We start from the raw sequence: 25,948 nt of genomic DNA, 5'->3' as shown, positions 1-25,948 counted from the left end.
AGTGGCTGGGACTTCAGAAAAACTGCTTGATATACTACTTAATGAAAAATGGATATAATAAACTAATTTACATGTCTAGGATTAGAACAGTAAATTTAATCTATAAGAAATGTATTGCATGGCTCACAGCCATCCTCTGATTACGACACTTTTGACAGAGGACCAAGAAAGCAAACTTGAACATGTAAGTATGTTGTTATGATGTCTTGTAAACTGTACAGGATGAAGTTGTTAGTGTGATGGTTTTTACTAAAAGGACAAAATTCCCACTTTTATTTGGTATGGGAGTTAGCTTAGTTCATTGTGAGGGTGGTGAGGCAGTGGAACAGATTGCCCAAAGAAGTGGTAAATGCTCCATCCCTGGCAGTGTTCAAGGTCAGGTTGGACAGAGATGAGGCATCCCTGCCCATGGCAGGGGGATTGGAACTAGATGATCTTAAGGGGCTTTCCAACCCTAACTATCGTATGATTCTATGAAACACAGAAAAGAAATGATGGATTGAATGAGCTACACCTACAGTAAAGGTGCTGAGCTTATTAATTTGTCCTTGTTCCTGCCAAAATAAATAATATTTGCCTTAGACTGTATTTTGAAAGTAAGAAACCCTTAATGGTTATGTTGATACTATTTCTCCCCCTTCACTATAGATACTATTCTCAATTAGTATTCTCACTTTGCTAATATAGCGAATGATTCTTACTGATGAATGTTGGGATTTTTTTTTTTAAGTTCTTTCCCAGAAAAGGTATTTAGAATGATACTTTCAAAAAAGCTACAAAGAACACCTTTCCACTTTTTAAGATGGAGACTTTTATGAGGAGAATGGAGTCAGAATTTAGGCTTCACCAGGAAAATTTGTCACACAGTTTCAACAGGATGAATGTGTTTCTTGTTACCTTATGTCATTGATTTATGTTGGGGCATAGTAGATGTGTGGAAGGAGGGGGAGAAAGTTAAAAAAGATCTGTGTCTGTATATCCTTTGTTCTGCCCATTCTTGTCCTTGCCTAGCAGTCATCACTATAAACATTACAACATCTTTGCTGATTAAATGTATCCTGTGCTGTTTCCGTACCAACACATTGATTCCACTGGTAATGCTGAACATATCCTTGTGGACATCCACATCTGTATCCACCCAGGGTGTTTTGGCAGCCATGCTGGCACCTATGGTTTCCATCACATTCATCCACATCTTTGCAATCCGGAAAGAAGTAGAATATGAAAGAACACACGATTATACACAGTGCCAAATAACACTATTCACTTTGATCATAATCATTGAAACATCCACAATTATGACAAAAGGACTACTGCTGTAATATGGAAGCACCACTGAAGCTGGTCTTTTGAAAAGCCTGACATCAATTAACGTAGTGTTCTTTCTATCTATTGATAATCCAGCCGGAGCTTGTGAGCCTTTATGTTACTCAGATTTGTAGACAATCTGCAGGCTGAGAAAGTTGGAGCTGTTCAGCCTGGAGAAGAGAAGGCTGCGTGGAGACCTCATAGCAGCGTTCCAGTATCTGAAGGGGGCCTACAAGGATGCTGGGGAGGGACTCTTCATCAGGGACTGTAGTGACAGGACAAGGGGTAACGGGTTCAAACTTAAACAGGGGAAGTTTAGATTGGATATAAGGAGGAAATTCTTTACTGTAGGGGAGGTGAGGCACTGGAATGGGTTGCTCAGGGAGGCTGTGAATGCTCCATCCTTGGTGGTGTTCAAGGCCAGGTTGGATGAGGCCTTGGGTGACATGGTTTAGTGTGGGGTGTCCCTGCCCATGGCAGAGGTGTTGGAACTAGATGATCTTAAGGTCCTTTCCAACCCTAACTATTCTACGATTCTATGATTCCTGGTAAGGCCATAGGCTGTTGCTTTGATGTAATGTTTAGAATCTGAATGGTTCATTTTTTATTTCAGTTTTCAAACCAACTATGTAGGACTAAGCTTACAGTTTCCTGGAACATACTGAAGGGTTTGAATATGAAGAATATATAACAAATTTGGATATAAAGTGCTTATCTTTGCAGGGGTATTCTGTTATATCTGTCTTTGAGATTACAGGATTCACTAGACATAGAAGTAGAGATTTACATCTTAAAGAAAAAATTTGACCTTCACTAGTTACCTTCACAGTTTAGTCCAGTAGAATCCAGAGAATAGCCCCTTTGACATTCACAGATAAAACTTCCAGGGGTGTTTTGGCAAATTCCTTTTGATCCACAAAGTGATGGTTGAGAAGCACACTCATTGTTATCTTGAAAATGCAGAGGAGAGAGAAGGTTGGTACACCTAGTGGCATGCTTTTAGACATGTTCATACAACATTTCTGAAAAGGCTGAAATCCATAGAGGTGCATCAGTTTATTTTGAAAATATAAGCTTTTCACATTTAAAAGTCAGATGACCTGATGAGTCATGTAGGGCTATGAGTAAAAACTGGAAATGTAAGTTGTAATTCAGTTAAGTGTAAAAGACCCAGGTGTGTAATTGCTGACAGTGGAAAAATGCTGCACTTCTGTATCAGCTGAACCAAGACAGTTCCAGTTGGCAAGATTCATATCAGTGTTTAAGATCTAAAGACATCTGTATTAGAAAAGAAAATGCAGTCTGGTTTTGTTTAACTGCATTTTTATATAAGATTTTTATACTTTACCCCTTTGTCTCCATGTGGTTATACCTAGAATATAGTAACATATATTAAATATGAACAACCTACTAAGCAAGAAAATACAAATGGTGGATAGAGTGATAGAGCTATAATTGTAGCTTTTCAAAATCCGTTTTCTGGACTCCTGGCACTATTTCTCTGTATTAATACTGTTTATAAAGAGCAGAAGAAATGAATGAAAATTGAGAATGCTGTTTTAACAAAAAGTCTTATGCAAAAAAACTAATGTTTTTCTTACCAATACAAGCTGTGTGATGTTGTGTAAAACCAGGTGGACATTTGCACGTGAATCCTCCAAGTGTGTTGACACAGAGAAACTGACAATTGTGATGTTTGGTTTGACATTCATCAAGATCTGAAATAAGAGATGTTGTCTTAAGAAAAGTCAATAAAAAAGAGGTACATTTAGTCTAACCTGAAAAAATATCCCACTTCAAAACTATTTCCTTTTAAGTCAAACTGCAACAAAATTTAAAGTAACTGTGTACAACTTTCTTTACCTTTGCATGTCTTTCCCTCTTCCTGAAGAATGTAGCCCCGAGGACATGAGCACTGGTAGCTTCCTTCTGAGTTCTTGCAAATGAAATTGCATGGTTTAGGAGACTGGGAGCACTCATCAAGATCTAAAAAGAGAAAATGTTAAGTATCTTTTGTACTGATTTCTTCGTCTTTGAAGGGTATTTTCTGAACAGCACTATATTTTAGAGAAAAATATTTGTAGAAAAAGGACCCAATTTACATTTGCTCAGAGTTCCTATTTTTTTCCATATAGATGTGTTGCTGTGGAGTTTCTATGGAGTTGCCGCTACAGTGACAAATTGAGTGTCTTGAAAGAGTAATAGACTAGAGTGACAGTGCAATTAATATTTTCGCTGAAAGACAAATGTATTTAATTTTGGGCATTCTATGGTATACTTAGATGTGTTAACCATCAGGGAAGTGCGAAAATGTAGACCATGAGGTAATGAGCTGGTTTGTCAGTCAAAATGGTTATACAGCTGAAACATATTTCTGTATTAGTTCTACTGCAGGAATATTGCTAGTACAGCTTGTTTCTTTATATCCCCAAGTGAAATACAAAAACACAAGTGTGTATTAAGAAAGATAGAAAAAGATAAAGAGAAAAAAGTGCCTTGATACAAAGTTTACAGAGCTTGATATGTCTTTACGTACCAATTAAAAACCATAACTGATGATTAAGATGCTGATTCTTACCATTACAAGACGTGCCGCTTATGTCAGTGGTATAGCCAACTTTGCAAAAGCATCGGAAAGACCCCATAGTATTAATACACTGTCCATTTCTACATAGGTTTAGCATGACCTTACATTCATCAATATCTGTATGGAAAATATTAAAAATGTAATTTTTCAGTTTTAAAATTAACTTTTTTCTTCTCTTCCATGTTTGCATATTTCCTCATCATCATGCTTCCAATAGTCACTTTATCCTTTCTTTCTCTTTAAAAATAAATCTGAATTCAAAGTCAAAAATCCTTCAAACTTTCACTATTGTTTTTTGTATCAAAACCTTCCTGCAATTTTATTGGGTATTCATGTTACAGTTTTGCTAACTCAAAATACAAACCCCATAGATGTGAATTTTCTTACAACCAGTTACATGATGTCAAAAATTTTTCACCACAATTTAAAACTGAATGCTAGTTTCTGCTTCCTTTGTGAAAACAGTAACCACAAAGAATTCAGTGAGACTGTTGTTAGAAAAACTGTTACTGCGTTTGCCACGTATGCAACTTTTCAGCATACAAAAGCTTTGGGATCATTTCTAGATTTTAGTTACTAGTTGGTACTTTCTATTTTAGAACCCAACCCTGAAAATCCTGCACAGCTGTAAGTATGCTGATTGCAGCTACTGTTTAAAAGTGTTTTTCATTTCTGGTCTCTCAGCAGCATTTGAAAAATCAAGCTCTATTGTTTCACAGGAAATTCTTAGAAGGAACTTCAAAGAGAATTTTGCATTTCCTTAAATATGTTGACATATTCTTTTTCCCTTTTCTGCCTCTTTTCATCTGTGCAAATACCTTTTCCATCTGTAGTATAGCCTGGTCCATGTGGACAGAGTTTCTTATATTGGGTGGTTCCGGGAAGCGGACAGAGCTCACACTGGTTACCCCAGCCACGGCCTCCGTCACAGCAGCATTCAGATTTAGTGACAAGATTCCGGCTGCTTGAAGCCATCTGACACATTGTCTGTAAAACTTCAGCAAAGCAAAACCCTTGGCGATTATCTGTAAGAAAGAAGTAGAGAGATCAAGAAAGAGTATAAGATAATCATCTGATCCATCTAGCATCTGATGTATTTTTCTGGCTCTTTGTCAACACAAGCAAGCACTAGAAGATATTAGCAACCAGTCTGTGAAGTCTATTTTGACTTAGGCTTTCAGATTTGTTGTGTCTTCTGATAATCTGCTGCCATTACAAGTGTATTCCAGACATACCTAAAGTTCAGCACCTGCATGAGTTGGATGCAAGTTTTACTTCTAGGGAATTTGTGCCCTGGGGCATATCTGGTGAGCTAGCTTGATATTAAAACAGCCTGTGGGCCAAGCTGAGCTTCAAGTTGAGCTGCCTGTGCTCGGCTTGCATTTGAATGATTTACTTAGGCTGAGGTTCTAATGACAAATATAGCATGTCTGATCATCTGTGATTATCCTGCTGTTGTTAAATGACAAAATACTTAGCACTTAAAAGTGTCTATGCAATCCTGTACTTTTTCAGTTGTACTCCCAGTTTTTATTCAGGACAAAGAAAAGAAAAAAAAAATATACAGCTGTACTGTTTATCTGTTCCTTTCTAATTCTATTTTCCTTAATTTTTAAACCCTTTAGTTAATGTCTGTCAATCACTAAGGTGGGGCAAAACCTCGGAGTCGCTAAGCTCCTAAAAGTTTCCTTTCCTTCAAACAGGTAGCTGAGGAAAGCAGAGATCCCAGCTTCCAGTGCTAATGGAAACTAAATTTTGTAGGCATGGTATCTTCTAAACAGGCTGTGTCACCTGTCTTGTTTGTTAATTAAAATGGAGACAATATCAACTATGGTCACCCAGACATTTCTGGTTTTAAATGAAGGGGGTTTTTTTCTGGTTTTTTTTTTCCTCTTAAAGCTAAAAGTTAAAATCCTTCAGGATATGTTTATGTATCGACAGCTAGTTGACCTTCTGTTTTGCAGTTATGAGGAGTAGAATCTGTATATTTTATACATGAATCAGGTAAAATGTTAACTTTGGATTTAGGCAAAACTTACTGTGGATTCCTGGTAACTGTTTACATCAAATAAAGCTCTCCTCATTAAAAGTGTTAATTGTGAGACAGCATGTTTGCTGTAGTAATTTGTAAGATTCAGCAGCTTTCTGTTCTCCTAGATAGGCATACTGTGCAGGTTTTATTATGACTTGAAGAACATATAACGCTTTGCTCACAATTTGAGATGTGGAATAAGTTTTCATGTGAACAGAATAGAAAGGTTTGCACAATATATTTAAAATAATGTAACCTAAGAGTTAATGTTTATTTAAATGTTTAATTCTTTGAAATACTTTGTTCTTGCAGACTAATTTTTTATTGTAATCTGTGACCTAGGAAGCCCTAAAGGAAAAGCAGCAATGAGCAAACTAACCCAAAGCACAGTTTTCATAAACTAATAAGAAAATAATATATTAAATATAAGAACATAATAATGACCTCAAAGCAGGGTATTTCCTTGGCATTAATGACTGGCTAGGGTTAACAGACTCATCCCATCTGGTCTTATTCCTTAGGAAATACTCTGCACTTCCAAGGTTATTGATTTGCCTTGAAGTCAGCACACTACCGATGACAATTTACAGGGAGCTGTTTTTGTAGTACTTGCATAAGATAATATGCAAGTATTTTTGATGTAAGAATACTAATAGATACTCATACTGTCTCAGTACTGTAAAACACTTTGAAGTATCTACACATGAACACTGATAATGGAAAAGTAAGGTTTTGCAGTTCTGTTTGATTTCTAAAATGGAATAATTAATTTTTCAGACCGAATGACAAATCTGAACATACTGAAAAAAAAATACAGGTTGATGAATGTACAATACTTTGTAAGCATTTAATGTGCATGTCTGCCTCAAAACTTTTCTATTCATCTTGCAGTTTTTTCGTGAAATCCTAGCATTTTGTATTCATATATTTTGCCCAGTCCCTGGCAGTGTTCAAGGCCCGGTTGGACAGCGCCTTGAGCAACATGATCTAGTGGAAGGTGTTCCTGCCCATGGCTGGGGGCTTGGAACTAGATGATCTTAAGGTCCTTTCCAACCCCAACCATTCTATGATTCTATAATCACCATCTGAATTAAAATTACAAAAAGTTAAGATGCCTAGTTGCAGTGCTTATGATCACATTCTGGATATGCAAACAATTTTGCACTGCATCCCAGTTTTTGATCTATCTAAGGTAACTAAATTCTGATTCTTCTTTAAAAATACCTGTACTTGTCTGGATAGTGTTGCTCAGCATCATATTTAAGTCCTTCGAAATTTAGACACTTTTATGTGAGGTTCTTGATTGCTAGACTCAGCTGACATTCTCAAGATGCTCCACATTCCTATCATTATTTAATATCATTGTTTAATTAATAAGGATCTTTAATTTCTGCAGATATGAGAGCTGTTAGGTACTCAGAAGCCTAATTTACACTCTCATAGAATCATAGAATAGTTAGGGTGGGAAAGGACCCTAAGATCATCTAGTTCCAACCCCCCTGCAATGGGCAGGGACACCCCACACTAAACCATGTCACCCAAGGCCTCATCCAACCTGGCCTTGAACACCGCCAAGGATGGAGCATTCACAACCTCCCTGAGCAACCCATTCCAGTGCCTCACCACTCTCTCAGTAAAGAATTTCTTCCTTATATCCAATGTAAACTTCCCCTGTTTACGTTTAATGTAAGATGAAGTGTATATGAAAGAGGCATTTACCAAGACACTCAGTGCCTGACGGACTTGACAAGAATCCTTCATTACATTCACATCGGTAGCTCCCAATAACGTTCATGCAACGACCATTTTCACAGATACCTGGCTTGGTTCGGCATTCATTTTCATCTTTGCAAAAACATAATAAAAAAATTGAAATAATTTGTTACAAGAAAATATATCATACTCATAGGATGCATTAATTATTCTGTGCAATATTTTCAAAATGTTTGCAAGAAGTGGAAAAATCAACAACTGATTAAGCCTGGAAAGGACTTCCCTAATAGGACTATCCTATTTCATTCCTTATGTACTTACTCCTGGGATGAAAGCTTTAATCCTTATGCAGTCTTTGCTACTTAAAACAAGAAGCAGAAAACACTTGCAGCAGAGCAAGTTCTAGTCATAACTTTTGTAACAAGTAACATTAAAATAGAATTGGGATACATGCATGATTTGAGTAATAAATTCTCACTTTGTAATCATTCAAAGCTTCTGAATACCTTTGACCTCTCCTGCAATCATTTATATTTCAGTACACACACACCATTTCCCTGAAACAGGTTCTAATCTTCATGTATTTTCTTCCATAACTAATGGCACAGATACTGTAAGCAACCACACACCGAGATGCTTAAAATAAAATCTCAGAAAATTTATTAAAATTATTGTTAATACAGATTATTTCCCCTGAAAAATAGTCATAAAGATCTGTACAAGAGACTATTCCTTCTGTTCCTAAAATAAAACTATTTTAAAATATTTTAATTTAATTTTCATTTAAAGCATTTGCTTTAAACAATGAATGTTTAATTAATTTTTTTTTTCTCTCTGAGCCAAAGAGAGCCTCACTTACTTGTATCCACACAGAATTCTTGAATGGTCTTGAGTTTTTATACTTACCAAAGAAAGTATGATTTGCCAAAATGTAGCTATCATTTTCCCTAAACTAACTGAAAAAAATATGGAGGAAATCTGTGCTTCTTTACAGGATGGAAAACTATTTTGAACTACTACAATTTCCACATTTGTTGCTTTTCATAGCTTTTATAGATTGTTTCAGAATCTCACAGCTTTAATTCTTTATGGAATTGCCACATTATTTATTAACAGTATTAATGCTAAATGAAATGCAACTTTTTTGTTTAGGATAATTTTGTGTCCTACTCATCAAACAAGGACTATTTTGTTTGGCAACTCACTTTTTTAAACCTAATAAGTGTATGAAAAACCTTCTGATTTTGTTGTACAACGAAAGAAATAAAACTGGAGGTTTTTTTCTGAGATACTTACTAGTCATTTAAAACCACTTTCAGATAAATTGCAAACCTTGAGACAACAAGAAAGCTTAAGATGTTGGACATTATTTGCTATCTTAAATAACCTTTATGAATTGCTATTTTCTGATTTACTATATACACATACAGAGAATTTTTCATTTATTTGCTTGACTGTATTTCAGAGATGCCTTCTGTCCTTTCTAAGCTTACCTGTGCAGCCTTCTCCATCTAGTCTCCGGATCATTCCAAGAGGACAAACACACATGAAGGTACCAATCGAATTTTTGCACATCATGCCTCTTGATTCACAGTCATGGAGACCTTCCGCACACTCATCTAGATCTGGAAAAAATTTGCATTTTGTGTTTGAACTTTCAGTAGGTTCAGTTATTGAAGACAACTAGCACCTTCTCAGGAAAAAAATGAGATACAGACTTTTCTAACAAGCGCTGAAGAAAAATCTGATAGCTATGCTTAATTGCAGTTGTCTTAATTTTTCTAATTTCTGTCATCTTGCCACATAGAATCATAGAATCATAGAATAGTTAGGGTTGGAAAGGACCTTAAGATCATCCAGCTCCAACCCCCCTGCCATGGGCAGGGACACCTCACACTAAACCATGTCACCCAAGGCTCTGTCTGGAGTATTCACAACTTCCCTGGGCAACCATTCTAGTGCCTCACCACCCCTACAGTAAAGAATTTCTTCCTTATATCCAATCTAAACTTCCTCTGTTTAAGTTTGAACCCATTACCCCTTGTCCTGTCACTACATTCCCTAATGAAGAGTCCCACCCCAGCATCCCTATAGCCCCCCCTTCAGATACTGGAAGGCTGCTATGATGTCTCCACACATCCTTCACTCCTCCAGGCAGAAGAGACTCAACTTGCTCAGCCTATTTTCATACAGGAGGTGCTCCAGCCCCCTGATCATCCTTGTGGCCCTCCTCTGGACTTGTTCCAACAGTTCCATGTCCTTTTTATGTTGAGGACACCAGAACTGCACACAATACTCCAAGTGAGGTCTCATGAGAGCAGAGTAGAGGGGCAGGATCACCTTCTTTGACCTGCCATATTAAAGATGTGTTGAACTTCAACATTGTGACCTTTTTACCTTTAAAGTCCCCATCAAGGGGTACCCTTGATTAAAAAGCTCCACTAGATCTTGGTCTTACATGAGTTCTGAAAGAGTAAATCATCATCTGCTGGGCTGTTTGCTACATTTTACTGAAAAATGAAAGCAAGATGCACAGAAATATTTGGAATATGCTTTGGCCGGTACAGAACGATGGAAATTAGGTTAAAGTTTATATATCAGTCATTACCTTTGCACATCTTTTGGTCTTCTCTTAGTACGTAGCCAACTGGACATGTACATTCATAGGAACCATGAGTGTTGATACAACGAAAAGCACACAGCAAGGGGTTCTGGCCACACTCATTTATATCTGAATAGAAAGAATAAAATAGTAATTCTCCTCTAAGTTTCAGAACAATCACCAAGGACGTTTTCTTCTACCAGTGCTTCTCTTGTCAGCTAAAACGTATCAGAGGTGTAATAATTCAAACCAGAAACTTTTGGATGTTTGTTTGGTTTTTAGTAGCCAGAGAAAATTGAACAAAGCTCTGCTTAAAAATAATGGTATAATAAACATGGAACTGCTTGAGTTCAGAATGACAAATTGGACAGACCCATTTAGATTTTTTTTATATCAGCAGTTACTTCCTCCCTTCTTGCCAACAAAAAACTAAATAATGTAACATATCACAACATGCGGTTTGGGAAATCATGTGATAACCTAGAAACACTGCTTAAATCAATTCAGGACTTCTTTTTCAATGACATGAAATTCAAGTCTTGCTAAAAAAGTAATTTGAATACTGAGGACTGGATAAAAACTAAAGGGAAAGAAAGTAAAGAGGACAAGGTACCTTCACAGTTCATCATTGGGCCTGGCTCAAATCCTTCATAACAGTTGCACTCAAAACTGCCAATCACATTAGAGCACGTACCATTTCCACATGGATTGCCAATGGAACACTCATCAGTATCTGTATGCAATGAATAAATGCAGACTGAAGAGAACTGGGACACATTTCAAATTGTGTTTTAAATTCTAGTGTTACAGTTCTTATAACTTATAAAATATGGACACACCGATGCAGTGTACTCCAGTGTAATCTAAGTTGTATCCCATGGGGCACTCACAGCGGAACGATCCATCAGTATTGATGCAGTGTCCATTTGAGCAAATCCCTGGACTTTCAAGGCATTCATTGACGTCTAAAAAGCAGGAGGATATTAGCAACCATGTAGCTGATGCATATCTGTATCAGGTCATAAATAAGCACTTAAAAAAAACTAAGCACCCTATCCTGTTTGTTTCTAGCCATGCAATTTGAAAGTTAATCTTTTAACTATCATTTCATAACTGTCCATATTTATTAAAGGTCAGTTTCCTGTCAGCTGAGGCTAGGTGGAGTAAGCTATCACATACTATAATATCTAAGTCTAGTTTTAAGGATACATAATTTATTTATGTTTTTAATTATCATGAAAAAGAATACTTACCTTCACGTCTAGCATCAATTCCAGGAATAGTTCCATGACCATATGGACACAGGTCCTGAAAAGCAACTGCAGAGGTATGTTTTTTTTTAAAAAAAGAGTGAACGAGAGACAGAACCATGAAAGATGTTAAAGCCATCCAAAAACGTTCTTTATGACATTTTCCAAAACTGTCTATTGTTTAAAGCATGGTCATTACGCTGTCTTGTCAGACAAAAAAGTAACAAGGTCTCTAGGTTGGGAAGCAGCACTAGAACTCATTGAGCTTCCATGTGCACATGCTTGGTGCCTTCCCCTTTCTGTACTTGGAGAAAACCAAGAACCAAAAACTCAGTTACTTCAGGGACTGATGACACTGTCTCATTTTGCTCTTCTCTTCTGCCCAAAGCAGGCTACTGATGGAGGCTACTAGTTCGCTTTTCTGCAGAGCAAAACCAAGAACTCAATATTTCTCTTTTTCTATGCTTTCTTGTATTTAACTTTATTCCTCTTATTGACCTGAAAATGATGCTAGAAAAGGCTGTTAAAAGAGAATGCCAAAATATCTCTCCTTCTAATGATCAAAAAGGTGCAACAAAAATGTGCTCTTCCTTTTCTCCCATCTAAAAAGGCTTTATTTTAAATCTTGATGTGTACCTTCTTCTTCTTTTGGACAGAGCTCACAGGGATCACCCCATCCTTCTCCTGGCATTTTGCTGCAGCAACACTTTGCCTTTGTGGTGTTGAAAGCCTTTGGCACTGAGCATTTCCCATTCTCAAAGTTAGTGAAACAGAAACTCTGGCGAGTATCTAAAAAAGAAAATACAGTAACATGGAACTAGCATCTCCCACCTGGTTAGATGATGACTTCTAGCTCTGAAAGGAATAATAAAAGGCCTGTATTTTTCATACTGTTTTGAAAGCACTTTCCAGTCCTCATAACGGCATAATTTGAAAGGGACCTGCAGAGGTCACCTTTTACTTATCTACAGAGCATCTGTTACCTGTTGAGTAAGTTATTACATTCCTTAATCATTAACTTACCAAAACATCTCCGTCCATTATCAGACAGCACAAAACCTGTAGGACAGATACACTGGAAACCTCCTGGAGTGTTCGTACAAGAGCCAAAGACACAGATGTTGGGATCCTCATTACACTCATTAATATCTGTAAATTTATGGAGAAAAATTTCACTGTAACCATAACTGTGAATTACGTGGTCAAGAAATATTGTTTATTTATTTATTTAACTTCAGCAGCTGCCAATAAAGCACCCAAATGCCTGAAGGTTCCACTAACTTTCAAATGAGAGCACTTCACTGGTATGCACTTTTCTCTCCAAATAGCGTTCTCTGTTCTTTGTCATATTTATTACATAAACATTAAAGAAATGCTTTCAGACTGAAACACAGGAGAAGGTACATTTATGATAAGAAAAATATTTTTCTATAAATGTACAACATCCAAGGATAAATTTTTAAAAATCTGTATGTTGGAGGTTCTTTGTAATTAAAGGTGGGCTGTTTTCATGCTGACTGACTGATACTTGAACTGAAACTATAACTAGTTATTAGTAGAGGGAGACCTATATTTATATCTTCAGATTCATATTTTTACTAGTGTTCCACAGTCACTCATGAGATGTTATTTAAATTTCTGCCCTGTTCAATTGCACAATTTAGAATATATTGTTATAACTATTTAAATATGAGATTTATTTTGTTAGGGATTTTTTAATAATTATTAAAAATTTTAATCAAAATAAAAGAGTACTTAATATAAACACCAAGTGCCTGTAAAATTATGCAGCTCGAACAGGATCAGGCTGCATATCCTGCATCTATAAACACAATGGACAGAGTAAGAAAAGTAATACATAAATATGTCTTTAATTTTTAGTTATGTATTATTGAGAACTATATTTTAATACATTCTATTCTGCAAATACTTACAGAAGATATAAGCCTCCTTGCAAAAGTAATTTTTAAACGTAATTAAAATTTAATAAATTCTGAAGTGTGTTTTAAAACTTTTCAAAGCTATTCCTGCAATACAGCCTGTCCTGAGTCTTTCAGTAAGAGATATTAAAAGGACCACCACAGACACCTGTGGCTGTGTAAGCATTCTGCGATAATATCCATACTGATCTTAATGAAAGGGTAGGCAGGAACAGGTATTTTCCATGAAAGTAAGCTTTATGGATGTTGAGTCATAAATTTGTAGTGCCATTTTTCCTGCTTTTTCTTGGAGACTCTACTCAATCTAAGAAAACTGACCTGTGTTTAGCAGATAATGAAACAATGGAAATACAGTCTTTATCACTAGCAAAATATAAGTGGAATGATGGAATAAATAGGTAGGAATAAACTATATGACATTACTTCTGAAAAATACTACCTTGAGTCCCATTTTCAGAAGTTACTGTTAAGTATAGCACATGAAGAAACAACTGTAGCATAATCTGGCATATGCCAAACTCCATAGCTTCTCATGGACAGGCTTTTACTATGTGAAGCATTTTAAATTGGCTTATTTCAGTGAATGAAAATGTAATTTATTTGCCACTTAATTTGGCAGTTGCTAATATAGAAAACTTAGCAATTCAGCTGCATTAATGGAAGTACTGATTGAAGTACTGTATGTATGAAGTACTGTATGAATTAAGTACATTAATGAAGTACTGATTATTACTGTAATGAATGGCTTTGTACTAGCCATATTGGAAGAAATTCTTTTCATGGCCTTGATGAACAGATGACTAGCTAGACTGTGGAAATAAATGAGTCCTCTTCATTCCCATAACATTAAAGGAAATATATTAATTGGTTAGAGAAAACTAAGAATTATTGTGTGGCTTCCATCTGTTTTTGGTTTCTTCTGCATATAATCACCCGGAGTTTCAAAAGTAATCTAGACATTGCCAACATTCATATTACAGACAGAAGTAATGAATTCTTATAAAGCTGTTTGCACAGAAGATCAATAGAAATTAATGGCAAACATATGTTGCAAGAGCTGTCATAATATTAATCAAACTATTAGCACAATCACATGTGATTATCTATGCATTGTCTAAAAACTTTACCAACAAATTTTCTGGACACATGGCAGAATTAAGAAAAAGAATGCAATTAAATCCTTTTTTTCTCAGTTTGAGCAAAAATCTATTTGGCAGTCACTGATGCTGTCAAAAACATCAAGAGATTCTGTGATTATATTAACATGGCTATAAACAGTGATATTCTTGGAAAACCAAAAGCTTTCATTTTAAATTCATGATTTTACAACTGTAGGTGATTTGATTTCATCTCAGGCATAATTGCTAATGTGGAAACAGCAGCTGCCAAAAGAAACCATGAAGTTGGCAGGCAAACTGAATATGGTGGCATGATATAAAAAGAGGGCAGAATTCTGTGGTTTAGAAAATGCAACTTATTGTTCAAAGCAAAAAAATCAAAAAGGTTGCAGTGATCCAGTTCCTGAACCCATACAGACTAGGAAGCTATAGGTCAAATCTTTATGTCCTTGCTAGTGTTTTCTTCAGACCATACAAGGACAAACTGCTCATTTATTGTTGGGAGTTGTTTGGATGAATGTGTGTCTGAGTGTCATACCAGCTGACTTCGATCATTTAAGTTGAAAGCCAGGTTTCTCAATATAGTCATAGTGAGTGGGGAGAGAAATGCTTTGTCCTTTCACCATGCAGAAACCAAGGGTTTCTAGGTTAGCTACCTAAAACTAGTTGAGTGCATTTTCCTTCCTAGGTGCCCCACACAGTTAATTCTAATGCCCAGTAACTCACAGTATTTATCTGCTTTGCTCTGATGGAAAAGGGAGTTTTAACTTGGATTTATTTCTTATTCTCTGCCATACCAAATCTTAATTCATTGTGTGACGTTCAGCTCCTGAATGATATTTAAGGCTTTAAACAAAACTTAGACGAACAAACAAGAACATGCAAACTGATGAAAGGTCTGTTGTAGCCTTTTCCTCCTCCTATGAATCTCAGCACTTGGGAGACACTATACATAACATGAAATCAGAAAACAGTTGTTAGAAGAAACCAATTTAAGAAATTGTTCCTGTAAGCTTCATACTTTTATCAAGATTTTTAAACTTCATAGCCCTCTGAAACCAGAAGCTTAGTTCATGCACTGATTGTCAATAGTTACCTTTGTTTTATATTTATTATATAAATCAAATACACAGGTTGGTTTGTATTGTGAATGTTATTAAAAAAAAGTGAATTAAATATAAAATACCATTTTTAGGTAGATATTTTTGTTTGCATTAATGAAGAAAATGTACAAAAATAAGAGTACAATGCAACACAAAATATCTTGCTTCCTCTGTCTAAAACCTCCTGAAGAGTTTTCTTACTTACCTCCTTTCACCATGATCTTAAGTTGGGCAACATTCACAAATATTAAGGCATACAACTACTTCCCACCGAATTAGAACCAGATACTTTTTCTAATTTTTAAATTGTTCAGAAGCAGTAATTACAACTTGCCTTACCAACACAACTTTCACTTTTTACTTCATATCCTGGTGGACAGATGCATCTGAACGATCCTTCCAAATTTTGACAAGTGCCAGGAGAGCATGAACCAGGTAGTGCCACACACTCATTAGTATCTTTGGAGAGTAGATGGAATCAAGAAAAGTTTAGAATCATGTAATTCTTATGGTAACAAAACAGGCTTATTCATGAAAAATTCTAGGATTCTTTTCTAATTTTCTAAGACATTTAAATGGTTGAAGATGAACAACTATTCCAAAACTCAGTTACCTCCACCACAGTTTCATTAGTCACTGTTGTTTTGGGTTTTTTTTTATACTTGGATACTCAGACTTGTGGTGCTGCCCTCTAAAATTTGATTATTTTACCTCATCAGTACGTTAACATTCAGTACTTTAACATCTCAATGTGGTATTATACATACCAATGCAATTCTTGCTATCTAGAGTAAGTTCATATCCTTCGTTACATAAACATTTGAAGGAACCAATTTCATTGAAACACTGTCCATTTCTGCACACCTGGCCAAAGAAGGAGCTGCACTCATCGATATCTGTAAAGATAAAAAATCAAAACAAAATGCCAGAAGTTAGAGTTTAGCCCTGGCATACTATATACAGTATGTTATAAACATGCTCAAGTTACAATATATATTTCTGTGGAAAAAGCAAATCTTTCAGCAACAAGAGAACAGCTGACAGCTATTGGAAAGTAACTTTCACTCAAATGCATTAACGTATATGTTTTATTTAAACAACACTTTTTTATAGGGTATTATAATTTTCAAACTTGCAGCATTACCTCAGCTACTGCATCTGGAGACATTCAATTACTGCCAAGTGACTTTATGATACTAACTCCAGACACAGAAAAGAAAATGTTACATGGAGTGGTCTGGATTTTATCTGGATTTATATGCACTCGAGTTTCCTCCTAAAACCTGCCTTGTCATTTTCAAATTTTGGAATACATCATTTGCTTTCCACAGGATATTTTTCTCCTTCACAATGGTTCTGACAATGAGCTTTGAAAATGCTTATTAATTTTTAGAGTTACTTTAAAAATGCAGATTTAAAGGACCACCGCAGAAGGAAAAATGTAGATGAGAATGTGTCAAGAAAAGGAGATCAGATAAGCATCATGGTGTAACAACAATCTACACTTTGCAGTTTTACAGTATTTGAAAACTAACATCATTTTTACTGAAGAGGCTTTAGTCTTCTTCAGAAGCATTAAGTACCAGCTGCTGGAAAACACGTACCTTCCGCTTCAGTGAGTACAGCCATGACTGTGTTACTAGTTTATTACACAGTGCATTTCTTCTGTGTTACAGTTCTTCTAGCAGAAATACTCCAAGTATAGTACTGGAATGGGCTGAATTGCCCTTGAACAACTGGGAAAGCTTGGAAAAAAGCCCTGAATCAAAAGGAGTGCTAACAAAAGGCCAAGTCTCTGAGTCACCTTAGGCTTCTGGGCATCATTGAAGGCACAGCCTGGAGCAGAGGTACTAGATGCTCCTGGTAGTAGCTCAGCAGTTACACTGCCAAGGGAAAAAGCTCCTCAGCAAATAGTGCCATTCTTGGGAGCAGAACCTTTTTACTCAAATAAGTTTTTAATTGTCTCTTTCCTGGACAGGGAGAGGATTTAAAATACCTATTTAAGATGTTTTAATTCTCTCCTGAACCAGAAAGGAACCATTAGACTGTCCCATCTTTTTTCTGTAGCAAGAAGGAATGTAAAGCCTTTCTCTCCTTTGGCTTATGCTTTGCTCAAGGGTGAGGATATCCAGAGACTTATGAGTCTGTTCTTCAGTCCAGGAAGATTTTAGTTGCTTTATCACAAGTATCCAGGAATTTAAATTGTCCAAACCCATCAGATATTCTTAAGCCTGGTGCTTTAGGGAATAGGAAATAGCAATGCCTGTATAAACTCTGATTAAGCAGAGTTCATCTTAGAAGAGCAGATTTGGTAGATTAGTTGTACTGGCTTTCTTGCTCTTGGTCTTTTTTCTCTTTCACTCTGTGTGCAAGTGTCAGTAGGGTGAAATTAAATTATTTTAAATTCATAAGACAACACTGGTGGTGTGACATAATATATGCTTATTGCAAGTGGTGCCTTTGGGCTCTGCCAGGAGTCAAGGATGTATACTGTAAGTATCCAGGAAATCTAACTGAGATGAGGGCTGCATTAAAATGTCAGTGAATTGTTAGGGTTTATGTTATCTCAAGCTCACCAGTAAAAAAAAAATTCCATTACTTTAAAAAAATGATAGCAATAATTAACCTTTACGGCTTTAAACTGTATCAGTTACCGCACTTAATTCACTTTCATAGCACCCTGACCTGTCCTCCCTTAAGGTTTTTACTATATACCATCCTCCTTGGCAAACCAAGCCATCAGCAATGAAAATAAAGTTTGCATTATAGGACCTACCCATACAATCATTATTATGAGTTAATTCAAATCCTGGATAACACAGGCAGTTATATGATCCAACCGTGTTTTTACAAGTTCCGTTTCCACACGGATGGCGTTCACATTCATCAACATCTGCAAAAAGAAACAAAATTGTATGGGGGAACTGATTTTTGCAGGTATGTTAACGTCTTATCTGTGCACAGTGACACCACTTTAAATCTCAGTCTCACATCTGTCACATTTTCTATAACTTCTCTATATTTGTATTTCATACTATTGAAACTTTTAGAATTAGTTTTTAGAATTATTTGAATTACTCAAAGTTTTGTTTTAACACAAGACATTTTCCCACACACATGCACCATTTAAAAAAAAACCAAGACAGTAGAACTGATTGCAAAATAATAAAAGAACAAGAAAAAAACTCTTATTTTGTGATATTTTTTCTTATATTATCTCCAGTATGTCATTATTTTAATACAAAATTATTTCAGTTACATTAAATGTGGGATTCTGCTTTTTAAATGAAACATGAACTCAATAAATTTCTAAATAATTGAAAAGTCTTTTTTAAAATCTCCAAACTTTATCACTCTGTGTATCTTCTATAAACTTCTCTGTCAAACAAACCACTATGATATACTTTTGTGAAAACAGAGTTAATATAGAATCATAGAATCATAGAATAGTTAGGGATGGAAAGGACCTTAAGATCATCCAGTTCCAACACCCCTGCCATGGGCAGAGATACCTCCCCATAACCATGCCACCCAAGGCTCTGTCCAACCCAACTTTGAACACTACTAGGGATGGAGCATGCACAACTTCCCTGGGCAACCCATGCCAGTGCCTCACCACGCTCTCAGGAAAGAACTTCCTTATAGCCAATATAAACTTTCCCTGTTTCAGTTTTAACCTGTTACCCCTTGTCCTATCGCTACAGTCTCTAATGAATAGTCCCTTCCCAGCAACCTTACAGGCCCCCTGCAGATACTGGAAGGCTGCTATGAGGTCTCCACGCAGCCTTCTCTTCTCCAGGCTGAACAGCCCCAACTTTCTCAGCCTGTCTCCATACGGGAGGTGCTCCAGTCCCCTGATCATCCTCGTGGCCCTCCTCTGGACTTGTTCCAACAGTTCCATGTCCTTGTATTATCAACACTGTCCTCAGACTGATGCCAAAACACAGGACTGTACCTGTGTTTCTCATCGACCAACACCCCCAAGTCCTTCTCCGTAGGGCTGCTCTGAATCTCTTCCCTGCCCAACCTGTAGCTGTAACTGGAATTGCTCCTACCCAGGTGTAATATATGTTAATATATTCCTTAGTGTCCTGGGTTCAGCAGTAGCAGTCATTTTTCTTTTTCTTAGTAGCTGGTGCAGTGCTGTTTCTTTGACTTTCAGCCTGGGAACAGCGCTGATAACACCGATGGTTTTAGTTGTTGCTCAGTAATGTTTACTCCGACCAAGGACTTTTCTGAGTCTCATGCTCTGCCAGGGAGGAGGGCAAGCCGGGAGGAAGCAGAGACAGGACACTTGACCCAAACTAGCCAAAGAGGTATTCCATACCACAGCACGTCATGTCCAGTATATAAACTGGGGGCAGTTACCCAGAAGGGTTAGATTACTGCTCGGGTGGGGCTGGGTATTGGTCAGCGAGTGGTGAGTGGTTGTATTCTCTTCCATTGTTATTTCCCTTATCATTATTATTGGTGGTAGCAGTAGTGATTTGTGTTATACCTTAGCTACTTGACTGCTCTTATCTCAAGCCGTGGGAGTTACATTCTTTCAATCCTCCTCCCCATCCCTCCAGGAGTGGGGGAGGAAGGTGGGGAGTGAGTGAGCAGCTGCGTGGTTCTGAGTTGCCAGATGGGCTTAAACCATGACACTTAGTAACACAGAGCTATCTCTGAGAATACCATCATTTTTTTTCCTTAACCTAATATATTCACTCCAAGGACAACTTCACATCCTGTATTCACAAAAATCCAAAACCCTATGAATCAGTCTTTAAATGTTACTATGATCCCCTCAAAAATTTACTCATTTTCTCTCCCTTTGAAAAAAACAAACCCAAACAAACCAAAACCAAAAGCATTCCCTTTCCATACCCATGCACATTGTCTGGTCTTGGGATGCCTTAAACCCATTGTGACATATGCACTGGTAACTTCCTTGAGTGTCCACACATAAACCATGACTGCAAACATTAGGAATTTCCAGACATTCATTGCGATCTGTAACAAAAATATAAAACAGATGGTACACATTATTGACTTTTGTTATTCATTCATTTTACACAAACATGTTTTTACAATCTATTATTATTAATACCAGACTCAAAATTATCCATAACTAAACCTGAATCATAACAAAACTTCATTTTATAGGAACTTCTTGCCTATACACTTCAAGGTCAAAACTACTGTTACGATTTCTTGATAAATCAAGAATGTTCTTTTAAAAATTTTATTCTGGCTTTTCTTCCCTTCTACAGAGAAACAGGGCTATAAAGTAAAAACTGTTACGTAAATCAGAAAAATACAAAAGGACATAGAAAATAAAAGATACTTTTACCCTTCGAGAGAATCATGCATGTAGCATTGATGAGGTACAGCTCAAACAGATGACAAAAGTCAACTGATTTCTTACCAACACAGGCACCATTGGGTGAAAGTTTAAAACCAGCAGCACATTCACAGCGGTAACTACCAGGACTGTTGATACAGTCTGCATTTCTTTGACAGAGATTGTCTCCATTGCTGCACTCATCAATATCTGAAATATCAAGAGTCATGGTTCAGACATCATAAAACACGAGATACCCACTTTGCCTAGAATTTAGACTGTATTGTATGACTTGTGCAAAACGGATCTTTTGTCCTCATCAAAGCACGAGTATTCTGACCTTCAGTCTCCTGTGCCATAAAAGTAAATGAAAAGCAAAATCAATGCAATTTCATCCATGACACCCTTTGGATGAAGGAGGGTCCTACAAATCCAACTTACTACACATTGAAGTGGGTGTGCAATTTTAAATGTCTGTCTAAAGAAATTAGGTTTTGTATTAGAAAGTTTTCCTCTTTGCTTTTGAGCTGAAATAGTAAGTGGCCCAGTTTGTTAGCTTTTTTAAGGTGCACACATCAGCACAAGATCCTTGAATACCAGTGACAAAAGTCCTATCAACTTTAGGACACACAAAATTTCACTAATAGCTTCTAGAGAATGTCTCTACCTATAAAACAGTAGAAGGACAGAAGATGCAAAAAATCAAGGAAACTTTTCTTTGAGAAGTTTTAAGAACAAGAATTAATTTTCTTCCCTAAAATAAAATAAAATTAAATAAAAGCATTTAATTTACTTCCTATTTAGGACTCAATTAATTGCTTAACACAAAACTATTATAAATTTTATTAAGTGCACATGCATTAGTATTAAAGACAAACACATCACAAACTGATTTACAGACTTAAGCCCTACAAAAAAGCTCACTGTCTCTTAGATTTTGGAAAACATGAATCTAAAGTTTCCCTTTCCTTTAAGATAAGCATGCTTATGGGGGCTAAGTAGAAAATAACATCATTTCAAATCACCTTCACAGACCAAGAGCAGGTCATTGTAGCTGAATCCAGTGGGGCATTCACAGCGGAAGCTGCCGATCTGATTGATGCAAACACCGTTTGCACAGATTCCTGGGATTTCCTTACATTCATCAATGTCTGAAAGTGAGATGAGCTAGTCAAAGTACAGTACTTCATGGCTTTAGGTACTGCTTGGATTCTCAATTTCACTGAGCTTAAAACTGAGTTGAGAAGTTCCATTTAATCTCCAGAAATTGTATACAGAATATAAATCTAAATATACACCCATTATGAGAGAAAAATAAACTATGTGAAGTTCAGGAAGTGATTCAAAACAGAGTAATACTAAATGTTAGACAAGATGCAGAACTGTTACAAATGAGCAGACAAATCCCACAACATCTTTGAAACCAAAACCTTTTATATAACCAACAAAAACTCAAACCCATGAACTCCGTGAACTAAGGTGGTGAGTGTGCAAAAGATTGTAACAAAATGCAGAAAAAAAAAAAAAAATCCAAAAAATTTTACAAAATAAATGGTCTCACAATTTATATCACCATTGTAACTCTACAATCAAATTAGAATTTTAGTATATGAAATGTTCATTTTGGTACCATTATGCAGCTGCAACAATATAATGCGAAACAATTTTTGGTTAAAATAAGTTTAGTGAAACTTACCAACAGCTTTTCCAGTATGAATATCAAAAGTGAAGCCAGGAATATTCCCGCATATGCTCTTGAATTCAGCTAGAGTAAAACAGAGAACAATGCATTTACAGTGAATTAAACAGTTAGAATTAAACTTGGCTAGGGATATGAAAGATAACAAGAAGGAATTCTATAGGTACATTGCAAATAAAAGACAGACTAGGGACAATGTGGTCCCTCTCCAGAAGCTATCAGGAGAACTGGCTACCCTGGATTTGGAGAAGGCTGAGGTTCTCAATGACTTCTTTGCCTCAGTCTTCACTGGCAAATGCTCTGACCACACCAGCCAAGTCTTGGAAGGCAGACGCAGGGACTGTGAGAATGAAGACCTTAGGCCCACTGTAGGAGAGGATCTGGTTCGAAACCGTCATAAGAATCTGAATGTGCACAAGTCTATGGGACCTGATGAAATCCATCCGTGGGTCCTGAAGGAGCTGGCGAATGAAGTTGCTAAGCCACTGTCCATCATATTTGAAAAATCATGGCAGTCAGGTGAAGTTCCTGACGACTGGAAAAAGGGAAATATAACCCCCATTTTCAAGAAGGGGAAAATGGATGACCCAGGCAACTACAGACCAGTCAGTCTCACCTCTGTGCCTGGCAAGCTCTTGGAGCAGATTCTCCTGGAAGGCATGCTAAGGCACATGAAAAACAAGGAGGTGGTTGGTGACAGCCAGCATGGCTTCACTAAGGGGAAATCTTGCCTGAGCAATTTGGTGGCCTTCTATGATGGGGCTACGAAACTGATGGACAGGGGCAGAGCAGTTGACGTCATCTACCTGGACTTGTGCAAAGCGTTCGACACTGTCCCACACGACATCCTTGTCTCTAAATTGGAGAGACATCAATTTGATGGGTGGACCACTCGGTGGATAAAAAACTGGCTGGATGGCTGCACGCAAAGAGTTGTGGTCAATGGCTCCATGTCCAGCTGGAGACGAATAACGAGTGGTGTCCCTCAGGGATCGGTGTTGGGACCGGTCTTGTTCAACACCTTTGTCGGTGACATGGACAGTGGGATTGAGTGCGCCCTCAGCAAGTTTGCTGATGACACCAAGCTGTGTGGTTCGGTTAATATGCCGGAGGGAAGGAATGCCATCCAGAGGGACCTTGACATGCTTGTCAGGTGGGCAGATGCCAACCTTATGGAGTTCAACCAAGCCAAGTGCAAGATCCTACACCTGAGTCGGAGCAATCCCAGGCAGAGCTACAGGTTGGGCAGAGAAGAGATTCAGAGCAGCCCTGTGGAGAAGGACTTGGGGGTGTTGGTCGATGAGAAACACAGGTACAGTCCTGTGTTTTGGCTTTAGTCCGAGGACAGTGTTGATAACACAAGGACATGGAACTGCTGGAACAAGTTCAGAGGAGGGCCACGAGGATGATCAGGGGGCTGGAGCACCTCCCGTATGAAGACAGGCTGAGAAAGTTGGGGCTGTTCAGCCTGGAGAAGAGAAGGCTGCGTGGAGACCTCATAGCAGCCTTCCAGTATCTGCAGGGGGCCTGTAAGGGTGCTGGGAAGGGACTCTTCATTAGGGACTGTAGTGATAGGACAAGGGGTAACAGGTTAAAACTGAAACAGGGAAAGTTTAGATTGGATATAAGGAGGAAGTTCTTTACTGTAATTACTGTAAGATTGGTGAGGCACCGGAATGGGTTGCCCAGAGAAGTTGTGAATTCTCCATCACTGGCGGTGTTCAAGGCCAGAGCTTTGGGTGACATGGTTTAGTGTGAGGTATCCCTGCCCATGGCAGGGGAGTTGGAACTGGATCATCTTTAGGTCCTTTCCAGTTCTAACTATGCTATGATTCTAAGATTCTATGAATATTTATAAATCTTTTGGGAATTACTTGTAGTCCTCTCTGCTTTCCAAGAGCTGATACAAGCCAAATCTACTCGGAAGAGCCACTGTGTCCTGCACAAATTATATTGAAAATTCAGACTGCCAATAAATGAATGCAAATTGAAACACTAATTCATACTTCTCTTTCCTCAAATCTTCGCAGACTTTTGCACAAGTAAATGTCTGATCTGAGAAAGCAGCACTTCAGTTTTTGTTTTAAACAAAACTCCTTTACTTACCTCTTTAGTTTTTTTCCTGCTTTTTAGACATCTGTAGAGAAAATCTGCAGGAATAGTTTCAGATAGGAAAAATAAATGTAATTTACCAGTACCTAGCTTTCTTTCATGACACTATCTCTGGTTTGGTTTTCTTTTTTCTTTTTTTTTTTTTTTTTTCTGCAGAGATTACTGCAGCGTAGTTTCCCTAAACTGTAAAGCAGAATGGACACTCCACTTTAGGAAAAGATGCTCCAAAACCCAGTATTGCTTTAGTATGCTCATTTCATATCCTCTTTTCCAGAGCATCTTCAGGATGGCAAATGCACAGGATAAAGTATAAAATAAGTGAACCCATGGTTTTCCAGGCAAGGTGTATGAAGTTGAGTGGATTTGCAACATACAGAGAAAATCTTCTAGCATGGAATCTATTAGTTATTGCACAATGTAAGAAATAGTTACTTCTTTAATAAAGTATTTCTTATAAAGCACCTATGCTGGCATGGGATTTTACTGGCAAAACAGTGCTTTCCTGAAAAAAATGTATTACACATTTACAGTACATTAATAAACTTTGATCTAGGTAGAAATACTAAAAATTACTGGCCTACAAATATAACTATGCCAAATGTGTAAAATACTGACCATGAGTAGAACTGTGTACTGAAAGTCTACTTGTTTGCGGGGAGCAAAGTAATTCCAATGTGAAGACACAACCAGTTTGAATGAAGTTTGCTTTCAGTGTGTTTTAAAACAATAACCATGCTGATACTATTCAGAATCTTTTTAGATCATATCAGCATTCAAATTCTCCAGAAAAATAATACGTGTCCTTCAATATTAAGTTTCAAACCATTGTTAAGGAAAAATTCCAAAGCATGCAGTAGATAATTGTACACTTAGGGCATTAAGCCAAGGTAAAACAGCGTTCTAAAGAACACGGATAGAATTTACAAGAATGTCCCAGTGACATAAAATTCAAAGGGATTCTGGAAGTGTAATATCTGGAGACTTCTGTGAGTACTTGGTCCCCTGCTTGCTCTACTGAGGACCTACAGAAAGCCTATCTATCTATGCAGGAAGAGGAAGTGTATGGAGTCTACCTTTAACTCTCCTCTAACCTGAAATGCATACAAATTATTAGGCATCTCTTCTACCTCCAGAAAAAGAGAAAGGAGATCCTTCTGC

At 37.2% G+C, this 25,948-nt stretch overlaps 1 protein-coding gene across 1 annotated transcript in view; it reads right to left on the bottom strand.

The window, feature by feature from the left end:
• The window catches only part of FBN2 (fibrillin 2), a gene marked incomplete at its 3' end in the record, with an annotated part of 165,248 nt that overhangs the window by 5,634 nt on the left and 133,666 nt on the right, over nt 1–25,948 (bottom strand). Inside the window, exons 40-60 of the mRNA XM_080637931.1 lie at nt 22,676–22,744; nt 22,005–22,130; nt 21,064–21,189; nt 20,523–20,648; nt 18,430–18,546; nt 16,421–16,549; nt 15,993–16,112; nt 12,516–12,641; nt 12,129–12,281; nt 11,496–11,561; nt 11,082–11,207; nt 10,856–10,975; nt 10,249–10,371; nt 9,134–9,265; nt 7,647–7,772; nt 4,714–4,920; nt 3,887–4,012; nt 3,172–3,294; nt 2,910–3,026; nt 2,130–2,258; nt 1,076–1,195 (exon numbers count right to left, since the gene is read on the bottom strand). Coding sequence (XP_080494057.1) covers nt 1,076–1,195; nt 2,130–2,258; nt 2,910–3,026; nt 3,172–3,294; nt 3,887–4,012; nt 4,714–4,920; nt 7,647–7,772; nt 9,134–9,265; nt 10,249–10,371; nt 10,856–10,975; nt 11,082–11,207; nt 11,496–11,561; nt 12,129–12,281; nt 12,516–12,641; nt 15,993–16,112; nt 16,421–16,549; nt 18,430–18,546; nt 20,523–20,648; nt 21,064–21,189; nt 22,005–22,130; nt 22,676–22,744 — 2,607 coding nt within the window. The remainder of the gene's footprint in view (nt 1–1,075; nt 1,196–2,129; nt 2,259–2,909; nt 3,027–3,171; nt 3,295–3,886; nt 4,013–4,713; nt 4,921–7,646; nt 7,773–9,133; nt 9,266–10,248; nt 10,372–10,855; nt 10,976–11,081; nt 11,208–11,495; nt 11,562–12,128; nt 12,282–12,515; nt 12,642–15,992; nt 16,113–16,420; nt 16,550–18,429; nt 18,547–20,522; nt 20,649–21,063; nt 21,190–22,004; nt 22,131–22,675; nt 22,745–25,948) is intronic.

The sequence above is a fragment of the Psittacula echo genome (genome assembly GCF_963264785.1).
Source record: "Psittacula echo genome assembly, chromosome: Z".
Taxonomy (NCBI): Eukaryota; Metazoa; Chordata; class Aves; order Psittaciformes; family Psittacidae; genus Psittacula; species Psittacula echo.
Note: the sequence above shows the minus strand (reverse complement) of the source record. Positions and strands in the feature narration are given on the sequence as shown.